Source organism: Halichondria panicea, chromosome 1 (genome assembly GCF_963675165.1).
Source record: "Halichondria panicea chromosome 1, odHalPani1.1, whole genome shotgun sequence".
Taxonomy (NCBI): domain Eukaryota; kingdom Metazoa; phylum Porifera; class Demospongiae; order Suberitida; family Halichondriidae; genus Halichondria; species Halichondria panicea.
This window is the reverse complement of record NC_087377.1, coordinates 5,988,122-6,010,283: the sequence shown is the minus strand read 5'-3', so window position 1 is coordinate 6,010,283 and position 22,162 is coordinate 5,988,122. Positions and strand designations below refer to the sequence as shown.

Below are 22,162 nucleotides of genomic sequence, written 5' to 3'. Positions count from 1 at the left end.
AAAATAATTATGATGATCGATACCATTGTGTTGCATGGTGAACAAAATTAATTATCTAAAACTCATCCAAAAAGATGTCCATGGGAACCAAAGGTGGTGGGTATGTGGTGGTTTATATCACAAACATTATTATTTTTTTCTATAGTGGACAATCGCTTAGCAATGGAAAAGACCAATCGTTTTCGGCTAAGGTATGGAACTTTGGCACAACATTTCTGAATAGTTAACCTAACATAATTTATGCATGCATGGTTACGTATAGCTTACATAAGTACACGTACTGATTAATACTCAATTATGGGGTATATTTTAGGTGCCTTTTCGCTTAGCGATGGAACTCAAGCAAATTTGTCGTCTAAGGTATAATAATTATTGTTTTTGCACTTTATGAATTTTCTATCTAAAAATGTGTCCCAGAAACACTTTAGTTCCAGATCGATATAATTATTTGATGTTACACATCATTATTTTTTTACGATCACCCCCATTTTCACCTGAAACGATTTCCCACTACAACAACTAATACAACTACTCACCCTACATGTATTGTGGTATTTACTCTCAAAGCTGAAGGCATGTAACTGTTTTCATAATAATTATTATAGTCAATTTAATAATTATAATGAAGTTCCACATAATTATTATGCTCTATAGTAGCCCGTTAAATTTATTTAATTGTTAGTCTACTCGAAATGCCGTGTTGGTCGTACATGTAGTGGAATCGTATAGTGGGATCGATCACAGCAATTGACGAGTGGGAATTAATTGATTTGCACAGCTGAGCAATCATGGGTGAAATGAGACTGCTAACCATGTGCAACATTAACACTCTGGCTGAGTGCCGAAACATAATTATAATCAGACTTTGCCTACTATTAATATTCAGGAGACATGTCTTGTCCCAATCCTCCGTTCACAATCAGAGATCAGCCTAGCTTACCAGTTGAACATTACTCAGCTTTCGGTCCCGTTTGCGATGTCTAGCACTTTCGAATCTTCCAGAAACTCTATTAGCCTGGAATCAAGGTTTTGACACAGATGGTACGTGTATCATGTATTCTAAAAATCAGCTACTGAAAGTATAATCATAGTATGTTCTGTTGTACATGTTTTGTCTGTCTTAGTAGGTAACAGATTTGTATTAGCTTCTACTCTGGCTATTTACTGTTTACCTTGCTTGTATGTAAAAAAAAATGGACGAGTGAAATCGATCGCAGCGGTACTGCATGCGCTGTGATTAATTATAGACTACAATACTCTTTATGAATTAGTAGCCCCCCTTGTGTAGAAGAGTCTGAGAGATTCACGACACTACAGTCATACAGGTACATGTCTACATGACATTGTAATTGTTCTTGAACACAGCGAGGACAGCGAGCACAATTAACATGAAAGTAAAAAACGTATAATTATGCCAACAAATTATTTCTATAATTATAATTCATGCAAATTACACTGCGAAGGCTATAATTATAGCTACAAGAGGTTTGCATTCTGAATCTTATCAGCTAGATCACTTCTCTTCACTAGAGGCCGTCTTAGGCTTTCACACAGTAGGGAGCGAGTCAGACCACCTTGTTGTATGCGACGTGTCAACATCTTTCTCAGACACTTAACATTATCGTTTGGAAAATTATCTTCAAATTGCTCAAGCTCATCCATCTCCACATTAAGTCCGAGACCAATGTTGTACCATTCCTTGCTTGCCTTTTTAACTATCTCGAAAATATTCGAAAAATGATTCATTGTCAAAACTTTGCATGTTATATGTATGAGAGAGAGAGAGAAATACATGCTAAATAGCATACTGTCGATAGCAATAAGACATAGTAAAAATAATGATAGAAATCACTACCTTCAAATTGAACAGCTTCCAAATTTGCAGGCCGAGGAGATGGTGAAGACTCAGGTGCATAAACATGTTTATTGGCAACTGTTGCAGTACCTGCAAGTGGGAAAGAGAGTTCCACAGAATGTAACAATCATGTTGATATTGTTATTGTGATGGGCCACAGAAGAGATGTTGAATAACTGTACACTATCACGTCATGATTATAATTGGAGGGACTTACCGTGTGCCAGCTCACAGATCCTAGCAGCCACTGTGCCTTCCTTCAGTTTAAGTGTTGCCAGTGCAAGATTCATATATGTAGCCTCATAAGGATTATCCTGTCTCCATTGTTTCAAAATGGCCTGGGTCTTGTGCACATAACTCAGTGCTGGATCTATTTTAATCTCTGTGACTCTCCACCGTTTGATTTGCAATATTTCAGCGAATGGTTCGTAATTCTCAATATGTTCGGCTATTGTCTTGAGATGAGCTACAGAACACTGTTGAGTCAATTGTCCATTTGTTACTCCAGTCTGGTCCTGCATTTGCTTGAGTATGTCGAGTTCACTGTCTGCGTGGGGAGTGACAGATGAACTCAATACACAAACTCTTTTTACCGTGCAGTAAGAGGATACTGAGCAAGATACATGTACGCATGTAGACAGTCAATAATAAATAGTTAGGATTGTACTACAGTAGCAACCAATATAGAGGTTCTTGTTCAATTTACGTATAGTAAATTGATCCGTAGTACGCTGATCGGCGCAAAATAAACGCTAAAAGTAGGCACAAAAATTATTACTCCGGCCACACCGCAGGCAGCTAGCTGTTTAGAGCTAGCGAGTTAGCTGTAACGTGCAACAAATAAGTATAGCAACAATACAGTAAATTACAACGCTTTTAATACGGTGTGAACGGAAACGTATACGTACAGTAAAAAGTTCCTTTTAACGCACGTATAAACGATAGCGTTAAACTGGATGCAGAAAGGACCACTTCCTTCATTATCAATCAAGCAGTTGTGACGTCATCATGAAAAATTATGTTTTAGACTGGAAACCACTCCCCTTCTCTCTGGGAGAAAGGGACTGGCAAGCTGCCGTGTTGAGTTGTCCCAGCGCGTGAAAATGTCACACTGCCACAAGAATGCAAACGTCACAAATACTCATGTGTCACCGCCCACACACTAACTATTACTGGCCTCTAGTATATAAGTACATCACTGGCAGTTTGTTCTCGAGGCACCCACGCATTACGCTAATTGCATTCCACGGGACAACTCTCAACACGGCAGCTTGTCAGTCCCTTTCTCCCACAGAAAAGGGGAGTGGTTTCCAGTCTATGATTTATACAACGCTAGGGTATGCGCACAGTTAGCCTCGATTCAAGGCCGATTAAAATACGGCCTGGAATCGAGGCTAGCGCACAGTCAAACCTAATGATAACAGTAGACTCTCGCTAATCCGGCTCTCTGAAGTGTACGGTCACCTCGATAATTATATTGGCCGTTTTGTTTGGAACGGATTGCTACATGTACATGTACATGTAGCTTGATCTTTACTACAAAAAACTCACCCAGAAATGCAGCCACTCGCTATTCCATATACCGGCCAGCTCTGGCTGCCCCACACTAAATTTTTTAATACGGCCAGATATGACGTTTTGGGTACGGACATACTACATGTACGTTAATGTAACGGGAACTTGTTGACCGCCACTGTACAATAGGATTGGCACGGCTGTTGCACGTACTTTCACTTATGTTCAAACTGTTATACGCTAGAAACTGACCTATAAAATTAATTATTGTGCCTGCATAATAATTATTATACATGAATGTGTGCTGTAATTATAATATAAGATTTGCACTACACAGTATTTTACCGCAATTGGATGACTGTACATGAAATGCTAAAAATAAAAATTTCTATTTTTAGCACTTCATGCAAATGCACACATTCCTCCGCCCACGTTTGAACTCTGCTAGCTACGTGTACTGATAGTGGAGTTGCATGCCCTCTCTTCTTTTATACGCCCTTGATACCACTGCATGCAGGTGAATCTACACATGTACTGGACAAAGGACAAGGGAGTACAAATTCATATATATGCAGGGCCCTACATATATTTGGAGGTTTCACTGATGACCTCTATATACATGTACATGTATAGTCTCAATTGTACATGTATATCAATCGCAACTACAGTAGTTCTCACCTGACAATGAGGGAGGCAGGGCATTTGGTGCGGGAGGGCCACTGGCAGACTCATCGTCACCATTGCATTCTAATAGGGGTCAGAGCAGCAATGAATCAGCAGAGGAAGCAGTTAACACACTTTTTTTAGTTTCTAGGGCATAGATATTCGAGGAAGATTGGAACCATGTGCCTGTAATTAATAGTGAGGTTATGAGTACCCTTATTGCACGAGTTTTGATTTCTAATCGTTAATAATGCAGTTCTCTTTAATAACATTTTCCCCGTGCAATTACTCATAGGGGATTAATTACTGTGCAAGTTTCAGTGCTGGCTGAATCTGCGCATGCATGACATGACATGTGGTTGCTGTACGTACGTACCACATCATACGAATCAACCAATATTATTATTAGCATGAAAATGTCAATCCGCGGGAAATGCTTTGAAAAGCCTCAATGTACACAACTCACTAGATCTGGGAACTCTAACAGGGCCACTGGACACTGGGTAAAACAGCCCAGAGGACAAAATTAGTTAAAAAAATAACTTTTTCACAAAGTTTCACCTGTTTCCAGTGCTATTATTTTATACAACCTACATGTAGTGCAGTTGAACCTCCATTATCCAAACATTGACTATGCCGGCTTAATTAGCTCTATGTATACATGCAATTAATAATTCAGAAAACGGGTATGTCCTTTAAATATGCAGCTGGAATCATGCCGACAGACAGGCATGCAGCCACGTGCACTAAATTTTGCACTAAATTTGAATTGCTGTTCATCAAAAATGATTTAAGTGGGTACGTGGATCAAGCATGCCGTACATGTACATATATTCTCAGTATTCTTGCACTAACAACTACGATTATACAGTGCCTTCAGCCTTGAGAGTAAATACCACAATAGGGTGAGTAGTTGTACTTAAATGTATCTCAAGATTCTAAGAAATTGTGCTGATACCATTGTGTAGGTGAATGAATAAGCTACAACGTACATTATTCAAAAATATTTCCCCAAAAGTTGTTGCAGTGGGAAATCATTTTAGTGGTGATCGTAAAAAAATAATTATGTGTAACATCAAATTAATATCTCCAGAACTAAAGTATTTCTGGACAAATTTTTTGTATCAAAAGATAGTGGACGTGCAAAAACAAAACGATTAGACCTTAGCCTACTTATGTAAGCTATACGTAACCATAGATTGAAAAGGAAGGGGATTGGAAACGAAAATGTTTACGTGAAACACTCCGCGTTATAGGGTGTGGCTAAAACTACAAAGGATTAAATTTATAGTCAGCATGCTCAGTACCTGTCTTGACTGCTATACAATGTGCTGTACATAGAAATGGTGAAATTGATCACTTTTAATGTTGATTTTTCTAGCTCTAAAAGTTGACTAAGCCACACAGTCACTGTCACTAAATAAATAAATGCTATACAAGAAGGAATAGCTCTTACTATGAATTAAGTTGTGAGAGGTCAAGGCCTGTGGTGTGTCTGTAAAAGTAAAAGTATACTAAAGCAAGGCCCGTGGTGTGTCCAAAACTTTTAGTAAAAGTATACTAAAGCAGTTTGAAGGACTATACTGCAAACGTTTATGAACAGTACAGCTTATCCATAGCATGAAGCCATTCTATGCAGTACTAAGATATTTAATAACCCAGTCAAGCAAATGTCCTTTGCTGTTTTGACTTCACAGCAGGGAAAGAGAAAAGTTGACATAGAGTAATTCAAGCTAAACTCAACAAAAATTGGAAACCGAGTAAAGACAACGGACTTAGAGCTTGTCAGTGGTATAAACTTACTTCTCTAGAGTACCTCCCAGCTTCTGAGTGATCGCTAGTGGATAGGAGAGCTAGAAATTAATTACTAGACCATTCAATCACGAAAATATTCGCGAGCGCGAAATATAACGTGGAGTGTTTCAACCATTTACACAGGTAGGCCCGTTCGTTTCCAATCCCCTTCCTTTTCAATCTATGACGTAACCGTGCATAATTATGTTAGGTTAACTATTTAGGAATGTTGTGCCAAAGTTCCATACCTTAGCCGAAAACGATTGGTCTTTTCCATAGCTAAGCGATTGTCCACTATAGAAAAATGTTGGTGTTACATAAACCACCACATACATGTACCCACCACCTTTGGAAATATTTGTTGATATGTTTTGTTCACCAACACAATGGTATCATCATAATGTTCTAATCCCAAAATATTTATATTTATGTACCAATACGCATCAAATTGCGTTTATTAATTTTACTCTATAGACTATAAAGACACTGTAACTCTTCGTACATTAGAACTTCAGTTTAAACCATGAGGTGCATTTTTCAACTGTTGAAATAATTATAGGCCGTAGCCAAGCAGGCATATACACTGTATGTAAACAACAGAATTTTTAAAACTGCTGTTTCAGCATACTGTATTATAATCATGACGTCATGCACCCTTATAGGTTCCACATGACAGGCAGTAAAAAAATTATCATCCCCTCCTCCCTCCCACACACATACTCACGTCTGCAAAGCTCACAGAGCTTGATCGCCAGAACACCCTCACCCAGGCTAAGCACCGCGTTCAACAAGTTCAAATAAGTTGCCTCAAAAGCATTCTCATTCTTCCACTGCTTCAAAACCGTGCGAGTTTTCATGACATAATTCATTGCTAAGTCCGTATTAATCTCCGTAATTCTCCATCCCTTTAGTTCAAGTGCAACGGCAAACTGTTGGTAGTCGTCGATAAGTTCTGCTAACTCTTTGAGGTGTTGATCGGAGCACACTGAGGCTAGTTGGTCGTCAGTGACTCCCGTATTGTCCTTCAACTGCTGTAGACTGATACGAGACATCCTACAGGGGAGGGAGAGGGGGAATCAATACACGCAATGAATCATTATTATTGTGGTAACCTACATGTAGTACATGTAAGTGGGCAGCAAATCTGCTATATAGCCATGGACATACATTGTATAGTAACCCATCAACGTATTGCAGTACTACTGTACATTAGCAGCATATATGCACACATACATGTGTAAAGCAATGTAGCAAGGTGGCAGGTAGTCTCGACGGCCATACGAAACGAATTCATGGTGACTATACATCAAGTTTTTGTGTCGAATTCTTTAATGTGGAACTTACTACCAATCATCTTTCAGCGGTCACATGATCATGCACCCTAGCAGTGTTTTATTGCATGTGCAGACTGCATGAGCATATAGTAGATCTAGATCTAGATCTAGTAGCTATCTGAAAGTTTCAGCAATTGCAGTCAGAGTATTGCTTCACATTGCAGTTATAAAACTCTGGTTTTAATAGGGACAAGTTCGACACACTCGAACCACATAGAACGCATGCACACAGAGAACTGGGTGCTGAGTAAATCATGGTTCAAAAATAATGGTAGAACACCCTAAACTCGAATGGTTAATGAAGCACATGACAGGATGCAATTATTACTTTCCCTACTACAGGCTATAATTAGAGCAGCTAGTCACAATCTTTCCGATTTTCCATGTACGGCCAGCGGGACTAGGTGGCAGCATAGATAGAATAAAAAGGCAGGGTCTCATCTAGTAGGGGGGGGGGCAGGGGTAAACTTCCCCCCAAAACCCCCCAAAATGTTGTAGAATAATGACATCATCACATTAGTAGTACTGTTCTATGACGTGCACTATGTAACTATCTACTGTAATTCACTAACATGTAATAAGGGGTGTGGCCAAACATTTTGCGGCGTGCCAAACCTTTCCCCAAATTTCCCTGAGAGGGGTTGGAAACGAAGCACCCTCGTGGTATCATACTCGTGCTTAGCTCAAAATATTTTTTAGATAAGGTCATTAGTTTGCTTTATAATGAAATGACCAAATTGAATTCCAACCTTGGAGGATTAATACAGTGCTGTGGTAATGGCTAGAGATAGGAGCTCATAAATATGAGAAGGAGCGTCCAACTTCTAAGTATACACGATGAAACACAGTAAGCGGCTGGAAGAATGAAGCGAGCACACAGTGCCAGCCATGATACAGATAGCTCAAGCTACTACTGATAGTGGCTGCAGCGGATCTGCTGACAAGGGTCTGAAGTAAGTTTGAAGCTTACTGAGTCAGATCCCCTGGGGACCTCCGGCTTTACATCCCATCCATCAGCTAGGGTAGTGGTAAACACCTCTACAAATTACGCCTTCAACAAAGACTGTTTGGCTTTATGCAAAGTTCTTTGTTTTTGGTGAAATGAGACAGTTTTACTCATTTTTCAGGGCAAAGCTGAGTGAACTCCTTAGCTATTGACGGTGACCGGAAATTAATAAGAGCACTGCTGTCGTAAATAATGCATCCCGTATGCAGAAACCATTGAATAGTATAGTCTCATGAATCAGCCGCCCATCTTTTGGGAAGACTATCAGGGTTTCATCTAGGATGGGGGGAGGTTTGGTAAGCACCCCGCAAAATGTTTGACCACTCCCACATTTGTTGCCCACACCCCCTATTACATGCTAGCAAGAGTAATAGAGAGAGAGTATCTCGAACGTAGGCTATGCATACTGTGCATCAGATGTATGCGGAGAGTAACGTGACTTCCTGTATCTGTCATGGGCTTGGAATTTGCACACTGACCAATCCAAGTGTGGGTGATGTAATCTACCCACTCCACGTCCATCAGAGAAGGTACGACATGCGTGCCTCAATTTAGCAATTAGCCTCTGCAATAAAGTTGAGCGTGGGCGGATAATCGAGACATAATTCCGCCTATGCTCAACGTTATTGCTGAGGCTAATTGCTAAATCGAAGCACGCGTGTCATACCTCCTCTGTCTCCGCATACATCTGATACACTATAAATTATGCCTAACGTTCGATACTCTCTCTCTCTATTACATACTCTTGATGCTAGTGCATCACAGTATATCTAGGAACCTCCGAACTGCTTTTACTATCTAACTAGTGTACTTGCAACCCCAAATAGCGGACACCTCCAAACTCCGGACAACGGACTAGCCTTTTGCACAAAAGATACATTTAGTGCAAGAATTACCGTAAGACATCAATTTAAAGCGACACTTTTTAATAATTACGAAGCCAGAGGTCGCTTCTGTTGGAGGTCGAAAAATTATATTGGAGTCCTGGTGTCGCATATTTAGAGGGTCGCATCTAATTAGAGGTAACTTTACGGAGTTACTTGCCTCGATTTCAGGCCGTTTAAAAACACTGATCGATTTTCCAGTGGGCTACAATCGAGGCTAGGGAGTGGCTACATCTACCTCTATTTAGAACGTGACATTAAAAAATAATTGTCAACGCAGCTGTCGCTATTTTAGAGGTCAGAAAATTGCTGAAGCTCCTGGGTGTCGCATTTTTGGAGGGTCGGCATTTTTGGAGGGTCGCCTTAAATCGAGGTATTACGGTAACCGCCTATAATAACGGACAAAGGGTGTGGTTATTGATCTACAAAAATGGCATCCCCTACCTGCTGCTCCACAGCAGTCTGAGTTTACATGTACTTCTTTCCTTCAATTCAAGGATAAATGTTTATATCAAGTAGTTTGGACCCTATGCCAGGTTCTATATGATGCACAGTAGGCGTGGATGCTCAGCACAGGACTAAGAGTCTCACTGGGGAGCTGTGAATGATAGTAATAACATTTCCCGCTGGGTTGGCGGGGTGTCTAAAGGCGAAACGCGGATCAACTTTTGGCATTACACAGAAGTGATTATGCGCACATTTCTCTTCGTGTCGCCCTGCTCATTCGTATAAATAGATAGAAGCTTCAGTTCTGGCCTACCGAGGCTGGCCGACTGAAAACATTTTTAACTTTGTGATTCTCCACTGTACAAAATGCACAAAAATAATTGAGCGTTTGATGCATGGGTGGGAACACTATACCGTAACCTTAAACACACAACACGACTTACCGTATTCACCCGAATTACCGGGACACAAAAAATAATTACGGCTTCCAGTGTCCCTTGGAATAGAGCAAGAAAAATTCGAAGTGTCCCTTGTATTAGGGGTGTCCCGTAGTAATTACAACGAATATTTCCCCATTTAAGGTACGTACACGGCCTCGATTCCAGGCCGAGGCTAGTTCTGCAGCTAAAATGTCTTTCATGCAGTTTAGAAGCTGTGTACGCGGGTTCCATGTCTACAAAGGTGTCTTCAACCGTCAGTGACATAATTATTACGGTGCCAGAGAGTAGAATCCAGAGAGTTTCTAAGAGTTTTGAGTCTCTATCGAGCTAACATGCTCTTTTTCGTTCTAATTAGATCGGGATGTCTACATTTCCTGTTGTTCCTTAATATAGAATGAAAAAAATTACGTAAGTCCGAAGTGTCCCTTAGAATAGTCAGAGATAGAGTAATAGAGGGATTGGCAACGGGAGTAACTCACATGATCATTTCACATTGATTTCATATTGATTTCCTCTCAACCATCCTTGATGCGCATTATTTCCCGGCACAACGCCCGCGAAACGAAGTAATTATTACTTTTAGTTAGTTATTAGTCTCATGAGACTTTAGAATAAGGCTACACGTGTCCTGTGCTTTATTTAAAGTGAAGTCCAAGCGTGGAAGAATTTACTGTGGTGCTCTAGAGCTTGAAAACTAGTTATTATTGGTCTGTGCCCCCTTTTAAGAAGCACTGCCGTAGCCAAATGATGTTTTGCCTACAGATCCTGTTTATTTGTGTCTATGTTGACAAACTGGCCTGCATACATTTCTTTGGTTAAATCTCTTTTGTATGTTTTTTACATTTATAACCAAAAATGCTAAAATGGAGGCTGTAAAAGACGAGGAAGTGTTATACAGTAGACTCTCGTTAATCCGGCCACCCTTGGGACCATGCAGCTTGGCCGGAATAGCGAGGTGGCCATACTTCGGATAATTAGCCGCGGCTTAAAAACAACCTTACCTCGAATCTAATCACTGATTTGCAGTTCTTGTCTCGAGGATAATGAAAGATAATGAATCATTCTGCTCTCTATTTAAGTGTAGTCCAATTTTATTTACTAAACCACACCCAAAACATCATATCCGGCCGTAATACACATATAAAAATTACATTGAAAACGTTATTTGGGACAGTCAGCACTGGCCGGTAAACGGAATAGCGAGTGGCCGTACTTCAGGGTGAGTTTTGTGCAGTAAACATAGAGGTAGCATTCCGTGCCAAACCAAATGGCCGGTATATCGAGGTGGCCGTACTTCAGAGAGCCGGAATAGCGAGAGTCTACTGTATTAGTTTGTGCCCCTTTTAAGAAGCACTGCTGTAAGCCTATGATGTTTTACCTACATATCTTGTTTTGTTGTGTCTCTGTTGATCAACTAGGCTGCATAAATTCTTGATTTTGATTTTCTTAAGCATGTTTTTTTATTTTTAGCTATAAATGGAGGCTACAAAAGATGAAAAAAAGTCGATGACGTAGCGCATCACGGATAGTCACATTTTTTCGACCGTTGCCAATCCCTTTCCTTACTTTATCTCTGGAATAATGTCCCGGTAATTCGGGTGAATACGGTATTTTGCTTGGTATTTTCTTTGGTCTTTATACAAAAAAACTTATATAATTATAGCGTTATTTACGTAATTATTACACATTGTACATTGTACAAACATAAAACTTACCGAGGTACCTTCAGTTGGGGAGACTCACTATACAATTGTACAAAGACAGCCTGTCTAGCCTTAGCCTCCTTCGCAGGCTCTCCTTCTTCTTCTCTTTGTCACACAGGTTCAATTAGATACTAGCAATGAACTCTTGATAATACTAAGGATGCAATAATGCTCGCTTTAGTAAATCATCAAAGCTATACACTCCACATTCAATCGATAATGGTCGACACACGAGAAAGCTAAATTTAATCAATCTGATTTTACAGCAATAGACATTCACATGTACAGTGATAGATTTTGATATGATTACATAAAATAAGTGATGCTGAGGGCAATCCTGATTGAAACAGGTTACCAAAACTATTATATTTACTAGTTAAGAATGCATTTGCAACAAGGACATTTCAAATGATAATAATGAACTGTAGAGATAGAGACATACTTACTGATGTCAAAACAAATTGATAGATTTTTGAAAGATGTCACAAAAAATACAACATCCAATATATAGCTCCAAATGATACATCAGTGGAAGTAGGTTCAATTGAATGAGCCTCTCTTTATATGACAGGTTAGAGTTGTATCCTACTATGAATTTAGTTGCCCTGCGTTAAATCTTTTCAAGTGAAACAATATGCTTAATGAGCATTGGGAGCCATAATTGGGAGCCATAGGAGAGCTGGGACCTAGAGGTACAGTTGTTTTTTAGTTGAGATGGAGTTTGAGGTAGAAAATGTTCTCTTAATTAAACCAAGTTTCTGGTAAGCCTTCGCTGATATTGAGTCGTAGTGATGAACCCATTTCAAGTTCTCTTGCAATATAATTCCTAGATCAAGTTTAATTGTTTAACATTATTACCAGCGATGTGGTAGGAAGAGTTGATGGATGGTTGAGAAGAGGAAAAAGACATGCTAATACACTTTGAATCTTGAGAGACCATTTCATACTCCAGTTATACAGACGATCCAAGTCTTCCTGCAAGTTAGAGACATCGTTCCAATATATGACTTGTTTTGAACACTTTGTGTCGTCAGCAAACAAAATGAATAAAAGAACACAGGGCAGAGTTAGGTAAATCATTTATAAAAACCAAAAATAGCAATGGACCCAAGATGCTCCCTTGAGGGACACCCGAGGTCACCGGAAGAAGTGTTAAGGAAACCAAATTGTGCTTTTGAGATTTTATTACTGAGAAAACTAAAAAGTTTATCATAAACCAATCTCTCCAACACTTTTGAAACTGAGGATAATAAAGATATTGGGCGGTAATTTGAGACAGAGCATTTATCGCCAGATTTGAATATAGGAACTATACAATGAATTTTCCACTCTGAGAGAGGCTGAACAAATGGTGAAGTACTTCATGAAGGCCAAGAGAGCAAGTTTTGAGAATTTTTGGCCCGATAGAGTCCATACCTGAGGCGTTTAGACTTTAAAGTGCAGAAAGTACCCTTTGCTTGGTGATTTCTATAAAATTTAGAGATGGTGTGGATGAAGAGGTAGCTTTAGATTGCAAATCAGAGTTTTGAAAGTCAGATTTGGAATAAACTGCATGACAGTGAGGCCTTTTCTAAATCACTTGAGGCAACTTTAGATTCTAGATACATGCACACAGGTAGACTGTTGCACTTGAGTATGCTGTTAATGTACTTGTATATCTCGCTATCATTCGAATATGCAAAATTTTGAACCAGATCTGCCTCAAAGTTTAATTTAGTAGCAGACATAAGTTCACTTTCCAAGCGTGCAATGTTGGGACGAAGCTTTACTCTTCTCCGAAAGTATCGTGTACGGTTGATAAGATACTTATATTTAAGTTCGACTGTCCGGAGATCTATGATTAGACTAAGTCTTAGTCTCGAATTCCAGCCTCTTTCTCTCTGCTGCAAGATAATTATACGATACGAAGTTGGGGAGGGCTAGTCTGGGGGCCAGACCTTTTTCTCAGAGGGGGGCCGGGAGGGGGAAGAGAGACGTGTGCTCTTGGAATGTCAATAGGGAGGAGACTGTGATATTGGAGGTTATAAAGAAGGAGTAGATGTAACAATACTCTCATTTCATTGGTCTAAATTCCATTGGCTGTAATCCAAATTCCACAGAGGCAATACTCGCATTTCATTGGGTTAAAAATCACATGACATAGGCTCTGGCCACATTCCGCTAGAGCACACGGAAATGCTGCAAGAGTCTCCAGACCTAATCCTAGCTCTCTTGATTGTCTGGCCCCCAGACTAGGGGAGGGCTTGCTTGCATGGGCTTGGCTAGCTCCCGTTTAGCCACTCCTGCTCCTGGCGGTTAAGACTGTGAGTCAACGTCCCTCAGTATCAAAGCCTACATGTTCACTAGAAGTCCAGGAACTCCTTTTGTCTCGCGCGAGGTCAACCACCTGCATGCACCACCACGACCGCCACGGAAAGTATCGATACTGTAATTGTTCTAATTATAGAACCAGTTAAGTATGCCACACCTAAGAGGAGGATATATGCACATGTTACTCCGAGGCGGTATGTAGCATATCATATCTGACTTATACCTTCTTCGGCAGATCACATGCGAAGACACAGGCTCCACCTTAAAGTTAGAATGTCACTGTGCAGATTGTGGAGAGAGTGTAAGATCCAGTCTTACGCATGCATGGGCATCAGATGACCAGACTAGACCAAGCAGTACGTCCCCAGAACTGTGGTATTTTATGCTGGCGGCTATGAGAGCCTCCCTGAGTGAGGAGAGAGCTGGGCAGGTCGACAAGAAGTGCGAGGGTGATTCTAGTCCTAGATTACAAAGTTTGCAGGTTGCATCTCCCGGTGCAGCGTTAGTTGACCTGTATATCTGAATCTTGAGGCGTCAAGTTCTAGGCCGTCACAGCCTGTAAGAAGCCTGATCCTGAGGGCCGTGAAGAGATCTGTCGTTCAGGGAACATGACCACAACTGGGAGGGCTTCCCAAGATGGGCAGACAGGGATGATATATAGAGGTTCGAGCAGGAGTCTACGTGCTGTTTGATGAGCATTGACTTTTTTGCTACTGCTTTGAAAGAATCTTTGTTTTTGCCATTCAATACCATATTAAATATTGGAGGGAATGAGTGTGTAGAAGTTGAGTACCCCAATGAAAGTGTTTTGGAGCAGTTTTTTGGGGAGGTCTTCTGTTGACATACTCTTCTGTTGACATACAGGCGATAGAGTTGATAAAGCAGAGCTGCGTCAGTGCAAGTGAGGGACATCTAGGTCAGGAGACCCTGAATCGTGCGCAGTATTTTCCTGTGGGATCTTTCCAGCATGGGGAGGCAGAGAGAAGAGTATAGGGTGGAGAGGCAGCCAAATCTTGCTCCAATCGAGTTCAAGGCAAAAAGGCACTCCTCCCTGCAGAGCAACGATTGGATATTTTTGCCAGGCCAGATGTAGTTACCAGCATTCGTCTAGTTGGACCCGGCACCCGCTCTAGAAGCTTCTGCAGGCTTTTTGAAGAGTCAGCAATGAGTCGTCAGCGTACATTGGGGAGGGACAGTGGACGGAACCAACCATAGTGCCAAGACCGCATTGATGTAGTTGGGCAAGCAGATCATCTACAAACACCGAGTAGAAAAGCGGGGAGAGGATCGCACCTTGGCGTACTCCTTAGGAGACCGGCAAGGTTCTTGAGCGAGAACCATTGAGTTTTTTTCTGCTATCTAAGAGAGAGACTGACTAGACTGCTTCTTGGAATATAAAGGCTGTATGGATTGTGCTGTAGCCTGGACGGAAGCCTCCCTGGAGAGGGCTGAGAGAAATGCCATGGGACAGCATCTTCTCCAAAATTAGTTTCTCAAATAATTTTCCAACATTGGACAGGAGCGAAATACGTCTGTAGGGTTCTTAAGGTCTTTATCTGCACCTTTTGGGATAGCCGTAGCCAAGGGTAAGCAGCTCAGGGATGTGACAGGAAAAGCAAGCATAAAGATCCTCGGAGCTGCACTGAGAAGCAGAAAAAAGGCCCTTAAAAAGGCCTTTGACATACCTATATTTGTCAAACTTATTTTTTCTCAATGGTTCTCGCTCAAGAACCTTGCCAGTCTGCTAAGCTGTCTCGTACATTAGGCATACCAGACTACGGATAGAGGTATCAATTTGAGAGGTGGAGCCACGTGTAGGCGGGAGTGACCAAGCTATCTCTATAGAGGAGCCGTCGTATATCTCTCTTCTATTTCAAATTTTCACCCGGGCAGCTAGTAGAGTTGTGGTTGGCCATGAGAGTATCTAGGATACTAGCCGAGATTGGGAGATGGTCAGAGGTGTTCATGGGACATTCTAGATTTTTGCCGAGGTGAAAACATCTAGGAAGCGCAAGTGACAGAGAATAATTATGGTCAACGGCCTCACTGTGTGTGGTAATGAGATAAGGAAGAAAGGTACAGGTGTAATTCCACGTACTGACGGAGAATCCTGCCCTGTTCGTTTGGTTCTCCAGGGTCTGCGTTCAGAAGGAGTTAATCAAAGAGTCAATGTAGTCAAGGCACTCTCTAAAATTGTCGGTGCAGCCCAAGAGATAGACTCCTAGAAAGCAGACTGGGAAGGGAAGGGTTCTTATAATTGCAACCCGACAACACAGTGAGAGAGTGATGTGTCTAGTTTCCTGACAAGGTTCTGAAGTGATTTCCTGAAGAAAATGGCCTGGCCTTAAGAAACTAGGTCAGCACCATACTGGGTCCTCTGGAGTGGGGGTGGACGCACAAGAAGTTGTCTGATAAGGGAGGAGAGAAGGTGCAGGTCGTACTTATGAAGCCAGTGTTCAGAAATTGCGAATAGAAGTAGTGTACGCAGATAATCTATATTAATTTTGATTTGAAACCTCTAATATTTAGGCAGCCGAAATTTAGAATTGAGGTAACTTGATTACTTGGAGTGGAGTGCGTATTGTGGGATTGGTTTAATTTACCCCCTCCAGCTCCGTATTGAGGGGAGCAGGGGAGACGGACGGACGGACCGATATCTGACCTGGAAGGTGTTATATCGCTTCGACTTTTGATTGTGCAAGTTACGCTAGGAAGATATACCAGTCAAAGATCTACAAGATGATGCCCGAATCGCTTAGATTTGCATGGCTGTGATCTGCTAGTAGTTGCATATAATACTGCTTTGTTACACGGCTTTGTTACCTAATGGCCAGAGCTCAAACATGTTCGAACTACAAGCATCAGAAGTTTTTGATAGCTATCACACTCTTTTCATTTGTCTCAAAGGGATGGGGTGGCCGAGTGTCCAATAAGTGTCTCACAGAAATGTGTGGCCTTTTGAATTACCTTGAGCCTGGTGATTTTAGTGTTGGCTGATCGAGGGTTTACCGTGCAAGATGCAGTGGCTAGTAGACAACAGGCACGCGTTCGAGTTCATGTCGAAAGAGCGATACGACAGAATTAAGTACTCTTCTCTCGTCAACACTGAACACTGACCATAAACATGATGATGTGCGACAAAAAAAAACAGATGATTATTAGTGCAGTAGACAAAATTTTTTATGTATGTGCAGCGCTATACAATAATTTATTATCTATTTTTTGTTAGTTATGTAATCGTCTATACATGCACGCTCCACTACCTATACATTAACATTCATTCAATCTTCCATAATTATACACAACCAAAAAGTCAATATCACTGTTCACTTAGTTGACGGCATTTTCCTACAGTCAGGGCAAAACCATTTCCTTTTGGACATTCTACCAGTTTTGTCCATCACAGCAAATAAAATAACAATATTGATTTTCTGTAAAAGAAACAACCACGATATTGTCAGCATCTCCAGTAACATCGGCGTTGTTTGCTGTAGATTACGTTGTATACCATCTAGCCAGTAGCTCAGGAAGAATACCATACTATAAAGAATTATTTTACTTTGTGCAGCGCTTCCTCAAAAAACGTTAAATCTCCAAATAATAAAATCAGCATAGTTCAGATCGCAGAGTTTCATTTGCAGCTGAACTTGGTAGTAGTAAGCATGGTTTTTTTCAACTGAAACTGACCATCTTCGTTCGTTCCTAAACAAAAAGAAGGCGAGTCCTCACTAGCCTTCGAAAAAGATTGTTCTCTACATGAGAATGGGCACTTGACGCCTCGACCACAACAGTCACATTCTACCACACCATCTGGGCTAGCACCGAGGTATGGAAAGTCGGGGTGAACACACAATCTATTGGCTGGCTGGTTTTGCATACTTGGTGGTAGCCAGGCACATAACTGTGATGTACATGTACAAGTATCGTCTTTAGATACTGTACGTTGTAAGTATCCACAGCAAACAATGTAGCTGTAATGTGTGAAAAAACTTCGTTAAACCTGCCGTTCGTTATCTGAAAGAACGTTCTTTCAGATAACGAACGGCTGGTCTCGAGGCTACGCCTAAACCAGCCATACATGTGCAATGTGAACACATGCAGCACAGTACCATCTTTCTTGGCAGCAGCCCAAGGTAGCATCTTAATTACAGACACAAACTTTAGCACGGACAACAACAATACTCACTTCACCAACCTAGCCAGCCAATAGATACTCCTTTTGGTATAAATTGTTGGGATATTCGATAGCAGGTACAGAGTGTGGAGTTGCTGAGAAAATGCATGGTTCCAGCTCATCAAAGTGCATTCTCACATGGATGCACCAACTAATAACGTTGCTACCAGCTTATTGCCTCTCTTGTCACCATCAGGTGTGCCACCATCAGGTGTGCCAAGCCTCCCTCTGCCTGCAGTGGGTTAGACCCCTACAACTCACCCTGACCCTTGCTTTGACCTTCGTCAAAATACACCACGATTTCTGCAATGCCGCCATAAACTCTGCCCTTGGTCGTATGACTTCTCCTGCCGTTGGTCTTTGGTCGTATGACCCTTAATATACGCACAAAGCCTTTTCCTTGGTCGAATGACCATTGCCTTCTGCCTTACCCAAAGCCTAGTTAAGGGCCAGTAGGTAGAAGCAATAGGGCCAAGGGCAGGGGCCGCATAATACAGCAAGCTTAGGGCATGCAGTATCATAGGTACAGGTCGGATACACAGGCTTTGTGTGTATTAGAAATCATGGAAGAAGCTAAATTTGTGTATAATTATGTCAACAGGGTCATTCAATTAACTTATCATTCGACCAAGAGTCATAATGATAGCAGAGGGCGAAGGTGCAAAGAAAAGGCTTTGCCCCCTGCCTCTCAACCAGCTCCCCTGTTGTTAACTCCGTTTAATGTCATTAATAATTACATTGAAGGAGGCTAGCCTTAGTCTCGAATTCCAGCCTCTTTGCAAGAGTCTCTGCGACTAGCCTCGCACTTCATCAGCTAGCTAGGGAAGCGGTTAAGAGACAATCGCAGTGGACTGTCTTTGATGTGCATATGCAATATGATCCAGCGCAGGGGGCCTAAATCCGAGGAGGCTGAAACCACTTGACCATAGCTATTTAATAGGACGCATCTATCTTAATCTCTATCTGCTACAATTGACTATAAGTTGGACTGGAAAACTTTTGTTTAAGTGCTTACTTTTTAATGCAGTAGTTATACAGTTCAAAGCTATAAATTATAGTACAGGCACTACTGTCAGAGCCGAACAATGAGATCTATGTACCGTATAGCGGGTAATTTTTGTGGGACAAAATATTCGTAGTTTTCATGGTTGAAGTTTGGACCACGAATATTTTACCTACGAATGAAGCGAACTTGCCTACCTATACCTGCAGTGCAAGTAGCAACCACGAAAATATTATCCATCTATTATAGCCCATATTGCCATACTATAATTATACAAATTAAGCGCTTAAACGAAGGTTTCATTTTCCGAATACAGCTAAACTCCCCATTATACTGCAAGCATTCAATGAACATGCATGAAACTAGCCTCGACTCCAGCCCCTTGAATAGTGGCCTTTTTCAGCGGCCTGGAATCGAGGCTAGCATGAAACATGCATGTTTTAATTTCATGCATGAAACGTGCACGATCAGATATTGATTCATGCATGTTTCAGACCATGCACCTAATCATGAGGCTTTTCCCAATTATGCTAAAAAATTTGCCTATTATGCTATTCTTTTATGCCAGGAAGGTCCATCTATTATTCTTCGACTGTTAGTATGTTACCTATTATTCTTTGACTGTCACCTATTAATTTTTCGGAAAATGAATCATTAAAAAAGTGTGTGAGACAGTGTTTACAAAAAGAAAAAGCTATTTTCTGGTAGCATTACAGATGCACATATATAGTCTTGAAGAGAATGGGTTTGTTTCTTATTAAAAGAACTTTCCAAAATAGAAAAAACTCTTTCTGCATACTGTATACACTGACTAGTTTTGGCCCAGACCTCCTCTGGTTTTGGCCATGTGGTCTTTGCACGCCCCTTTATATTAAACCACGCCTCTTTAAGTAAAACCACACCTCCAAATTTATTTTGTTCACCTATTATTCTGGAATAATGCTTAATGCTAATGGAGCTCAAAAATGGTCCCTATTATTCCAAAATTATGCCAGCATAATTGGGAAAAGCCTACTAATCATGCACTGTTCCTACCTGTAAAGCGTCCCAAATCCTTTACCCGTTTCAGGTACATGTATATTATTTCAGGCATGTCTGAGCAATGACGTACATTGGTACCTATATTCATATTCCATGCATGCATGAAATTAGCGTCCTCGAAGAGGCAACCTAGCGTTCAATTGGAGACGGATCGGCCTGGGGTCGAGGCTAGCATGAAATGTGCTGCATGTTTCAGGCACTATAATTATTTTGAGTAGGGCAAGCGTATCTGTCCAAATAGCCTAGCTCGTATTAACTCGTTGTACAGCAGACCTATTTATAATAGATGAAGAATTTCACCTCAGAGCTGCCACAAAGTTTGCATGGCATATTGCTTAATTTTTATACAACGCCCGACATGGCTCTGACTAACAAGATATTTTGCTGGAAGGGACTCTGTAACATTTAAGGCATGCAAATATCGATTATTATATTATTATTATTATTCTAGATCTATAATTTATACCATGCATTCCCATGCAGTATAAAATGAGGAAGACAAGCGCTAAATGTGGCCACGTACTGTTGTCCTGACAAGCCTATACTTCCAGGACGCCAGAGATGTTCGAGGGGGAGAAAGCAACTAATACTTGCGCTAGTGTCACTAACAATTGAATTTTTTGCTGTTTCTTACAGCAGCGAATTTTGAAGGCGATCGATCAGCTTGCCCTGATTGTTCTACCTTAATTATTACATGTACATCTATAATTATAATTATATACTTGTACTAACTTTTATTCTATTTGCCATGCATTTCTTCTCACTGTTCAAGTAACTCTTTTCAGTGAGGACCATCATTATACTTCAGTGGAGGGCTGCATACTTAGAAATACCGTATAGCGCGAAAATTGTTCGAGGGGCTTAATTTTCACAGTAGGGCGTGGTCATGGCTCATGACTAGTAACACGAGCCAATAATTATACTTTCATGCAGAGGACATGCAACTGCTCAGTTAGTAAGACCAGTGGATTGGTGTCTGGAGGCCAGAGGGTGCTCAAGTGTCATAAAATTTTAGGCCCCCCATGAGATTGGGCCCCCCCAGGCCTAGAATTTTAACATTTTAGGCCCCCCATTAACAGCATAACAGCGGTAACATTATGGACAGTGCATTCTCAAAATACACCAATACAGTCTTCTATGGTCTTCACAGTCTATGCAGTGCCAGTTACTGAATGCAGCTCTCCTCACACACACACATTTCATGCATGTACAGTACTGTCAGTAGTATACCACTGGTCTCACAGCCATCACACTGCACCATGTCATTCTATGAATCAGGCCTCATGCAGCACGAAGCACATAGGTGCCAACTGTCCCGAATTGGTCAGGACTGTCCAAGATTACCCTTGTTCCGAAAGGAAACTGCTATTGTGATTCCACCATGTTAAAACAGTTTCTCTCTTGACTCTATCTGTGATTCCACATTACTTGAGAGCTGAGCCAGTGATGCTATTGGAGCATCCCCACAACAATTTACATCTTCTATGTATAGGAAAACATGGAGGAAGATATGAATTGTTGTCTTTGCACTGAAAAATTGTGTGTTTTATACTTTTTTGTCCTGAAATTTGGCTGAGAAAGTAAGCACAAAGTTGCAAATATGCCGATAGCTATGCAACAACATCGATTGTCTTACAGGCAGATCCAACATTGCAGAGCTGCATCAAAGCCATTAACTCTTATAATGAAAGGTAAATCTTCCTTCACTTTGAATTCCATAATAGAATAATAATGCAAACATTTTTGCTACTTTGATATACAGAGTCTTTGCATGCATGCAGTCTCTTTGATGCTTTGTCAACTAATAGAGCTAACCTTACCATATTATTATATCTCTTTGACTTCGTTCTATCGTGCAGAAAAGGATAGCAGAAGAGGGGGGGGCCTAATCTCACAGTGGGGGCCTAGAATGTTAAGAGTTTGGACCCCCTGGGGGGCCTAAACTGTTAACATTCTAGGCCCGGGGGGCCCAAAATTTTAAAATTCTAGGCCC

The 22,162-nt window shown here is 41.0% G+C and overlaps 1 protein-coding gene and 1 pseudogene across 2 annotated transcripts; both read right to left on the bottom strand.

Annotated features, from left to right (window-relative positions):
- Positions 1–1,371: 1,371 nt before the first annotated feature.
- On the bottom strand, positions 1,372–11,875 carry LOC135338085 (uncharacterized). 2 transcript variants are annotated; one of them, XM_064534107.1, is made up of 6 exons: positions 11,654–11,875; positions 6,552–6,880; positions 4,049–4,117; positions 2,073–2,402; positions 1,856–1,945; positions 1,372–1,715 (listed from the first exon to the last, which is right to left on the bottom strand). In XM_064534107.1, the coding sequence occupies exons 2-6, from the start codon at positions 6,877–6,879 to the stop codon at positions 1,477–1,479; spliced, it is 1,056 nt and encodes a 351-aa protein (XP_064390177.1). In that variant the 5' UTR covers position 6,880; positions 11,654–11,875; the 3' UTR covers positions 1,372–1,476. The 2 variants fall into 2 exon arrangements, with proteins under 2 accessions (XP_064390177.1, XP_064390167.1); XM_064534097.1 differs by having other exon boundaries at positions 1,372–1,754; positions 11,654–11,873.
- A 983-nt stretch (positions 11,876–12,858) lies between these two features.
- On the bottom strand, positions 12,859–21,962 carry LOC135352426 (uncharacterized; annotated as a pseudogene).
- Between the last annotated feature and the right edge of the window lie 200 nt (positions 21,963–22,162).

Bases quoted from the DNA above. Each gene is read 5' to 3' on its own strand.
- LOC135338085 (XM_064534097.1), bottom strand. From the start codon at position 6,879: ATGTCTCGTATCAGTCTACAGCAGTTGAAGGACAATACGGGAGTCACT. The intron at 2,403-4,048 runs GTGAGAACTACT...CTCCCCACGCAG, and splicing joins CCTGCCTCCCTCATTGTCAG to ACAGTGAACTCGACATACTC. The intron at 1,755-1,855 runs GTAGTGATTTCT...TAACATGCAAAG, and splicing joins GGAAGCTGTTCAATTTGAAG to TTTTGACAATGAATCATTTT.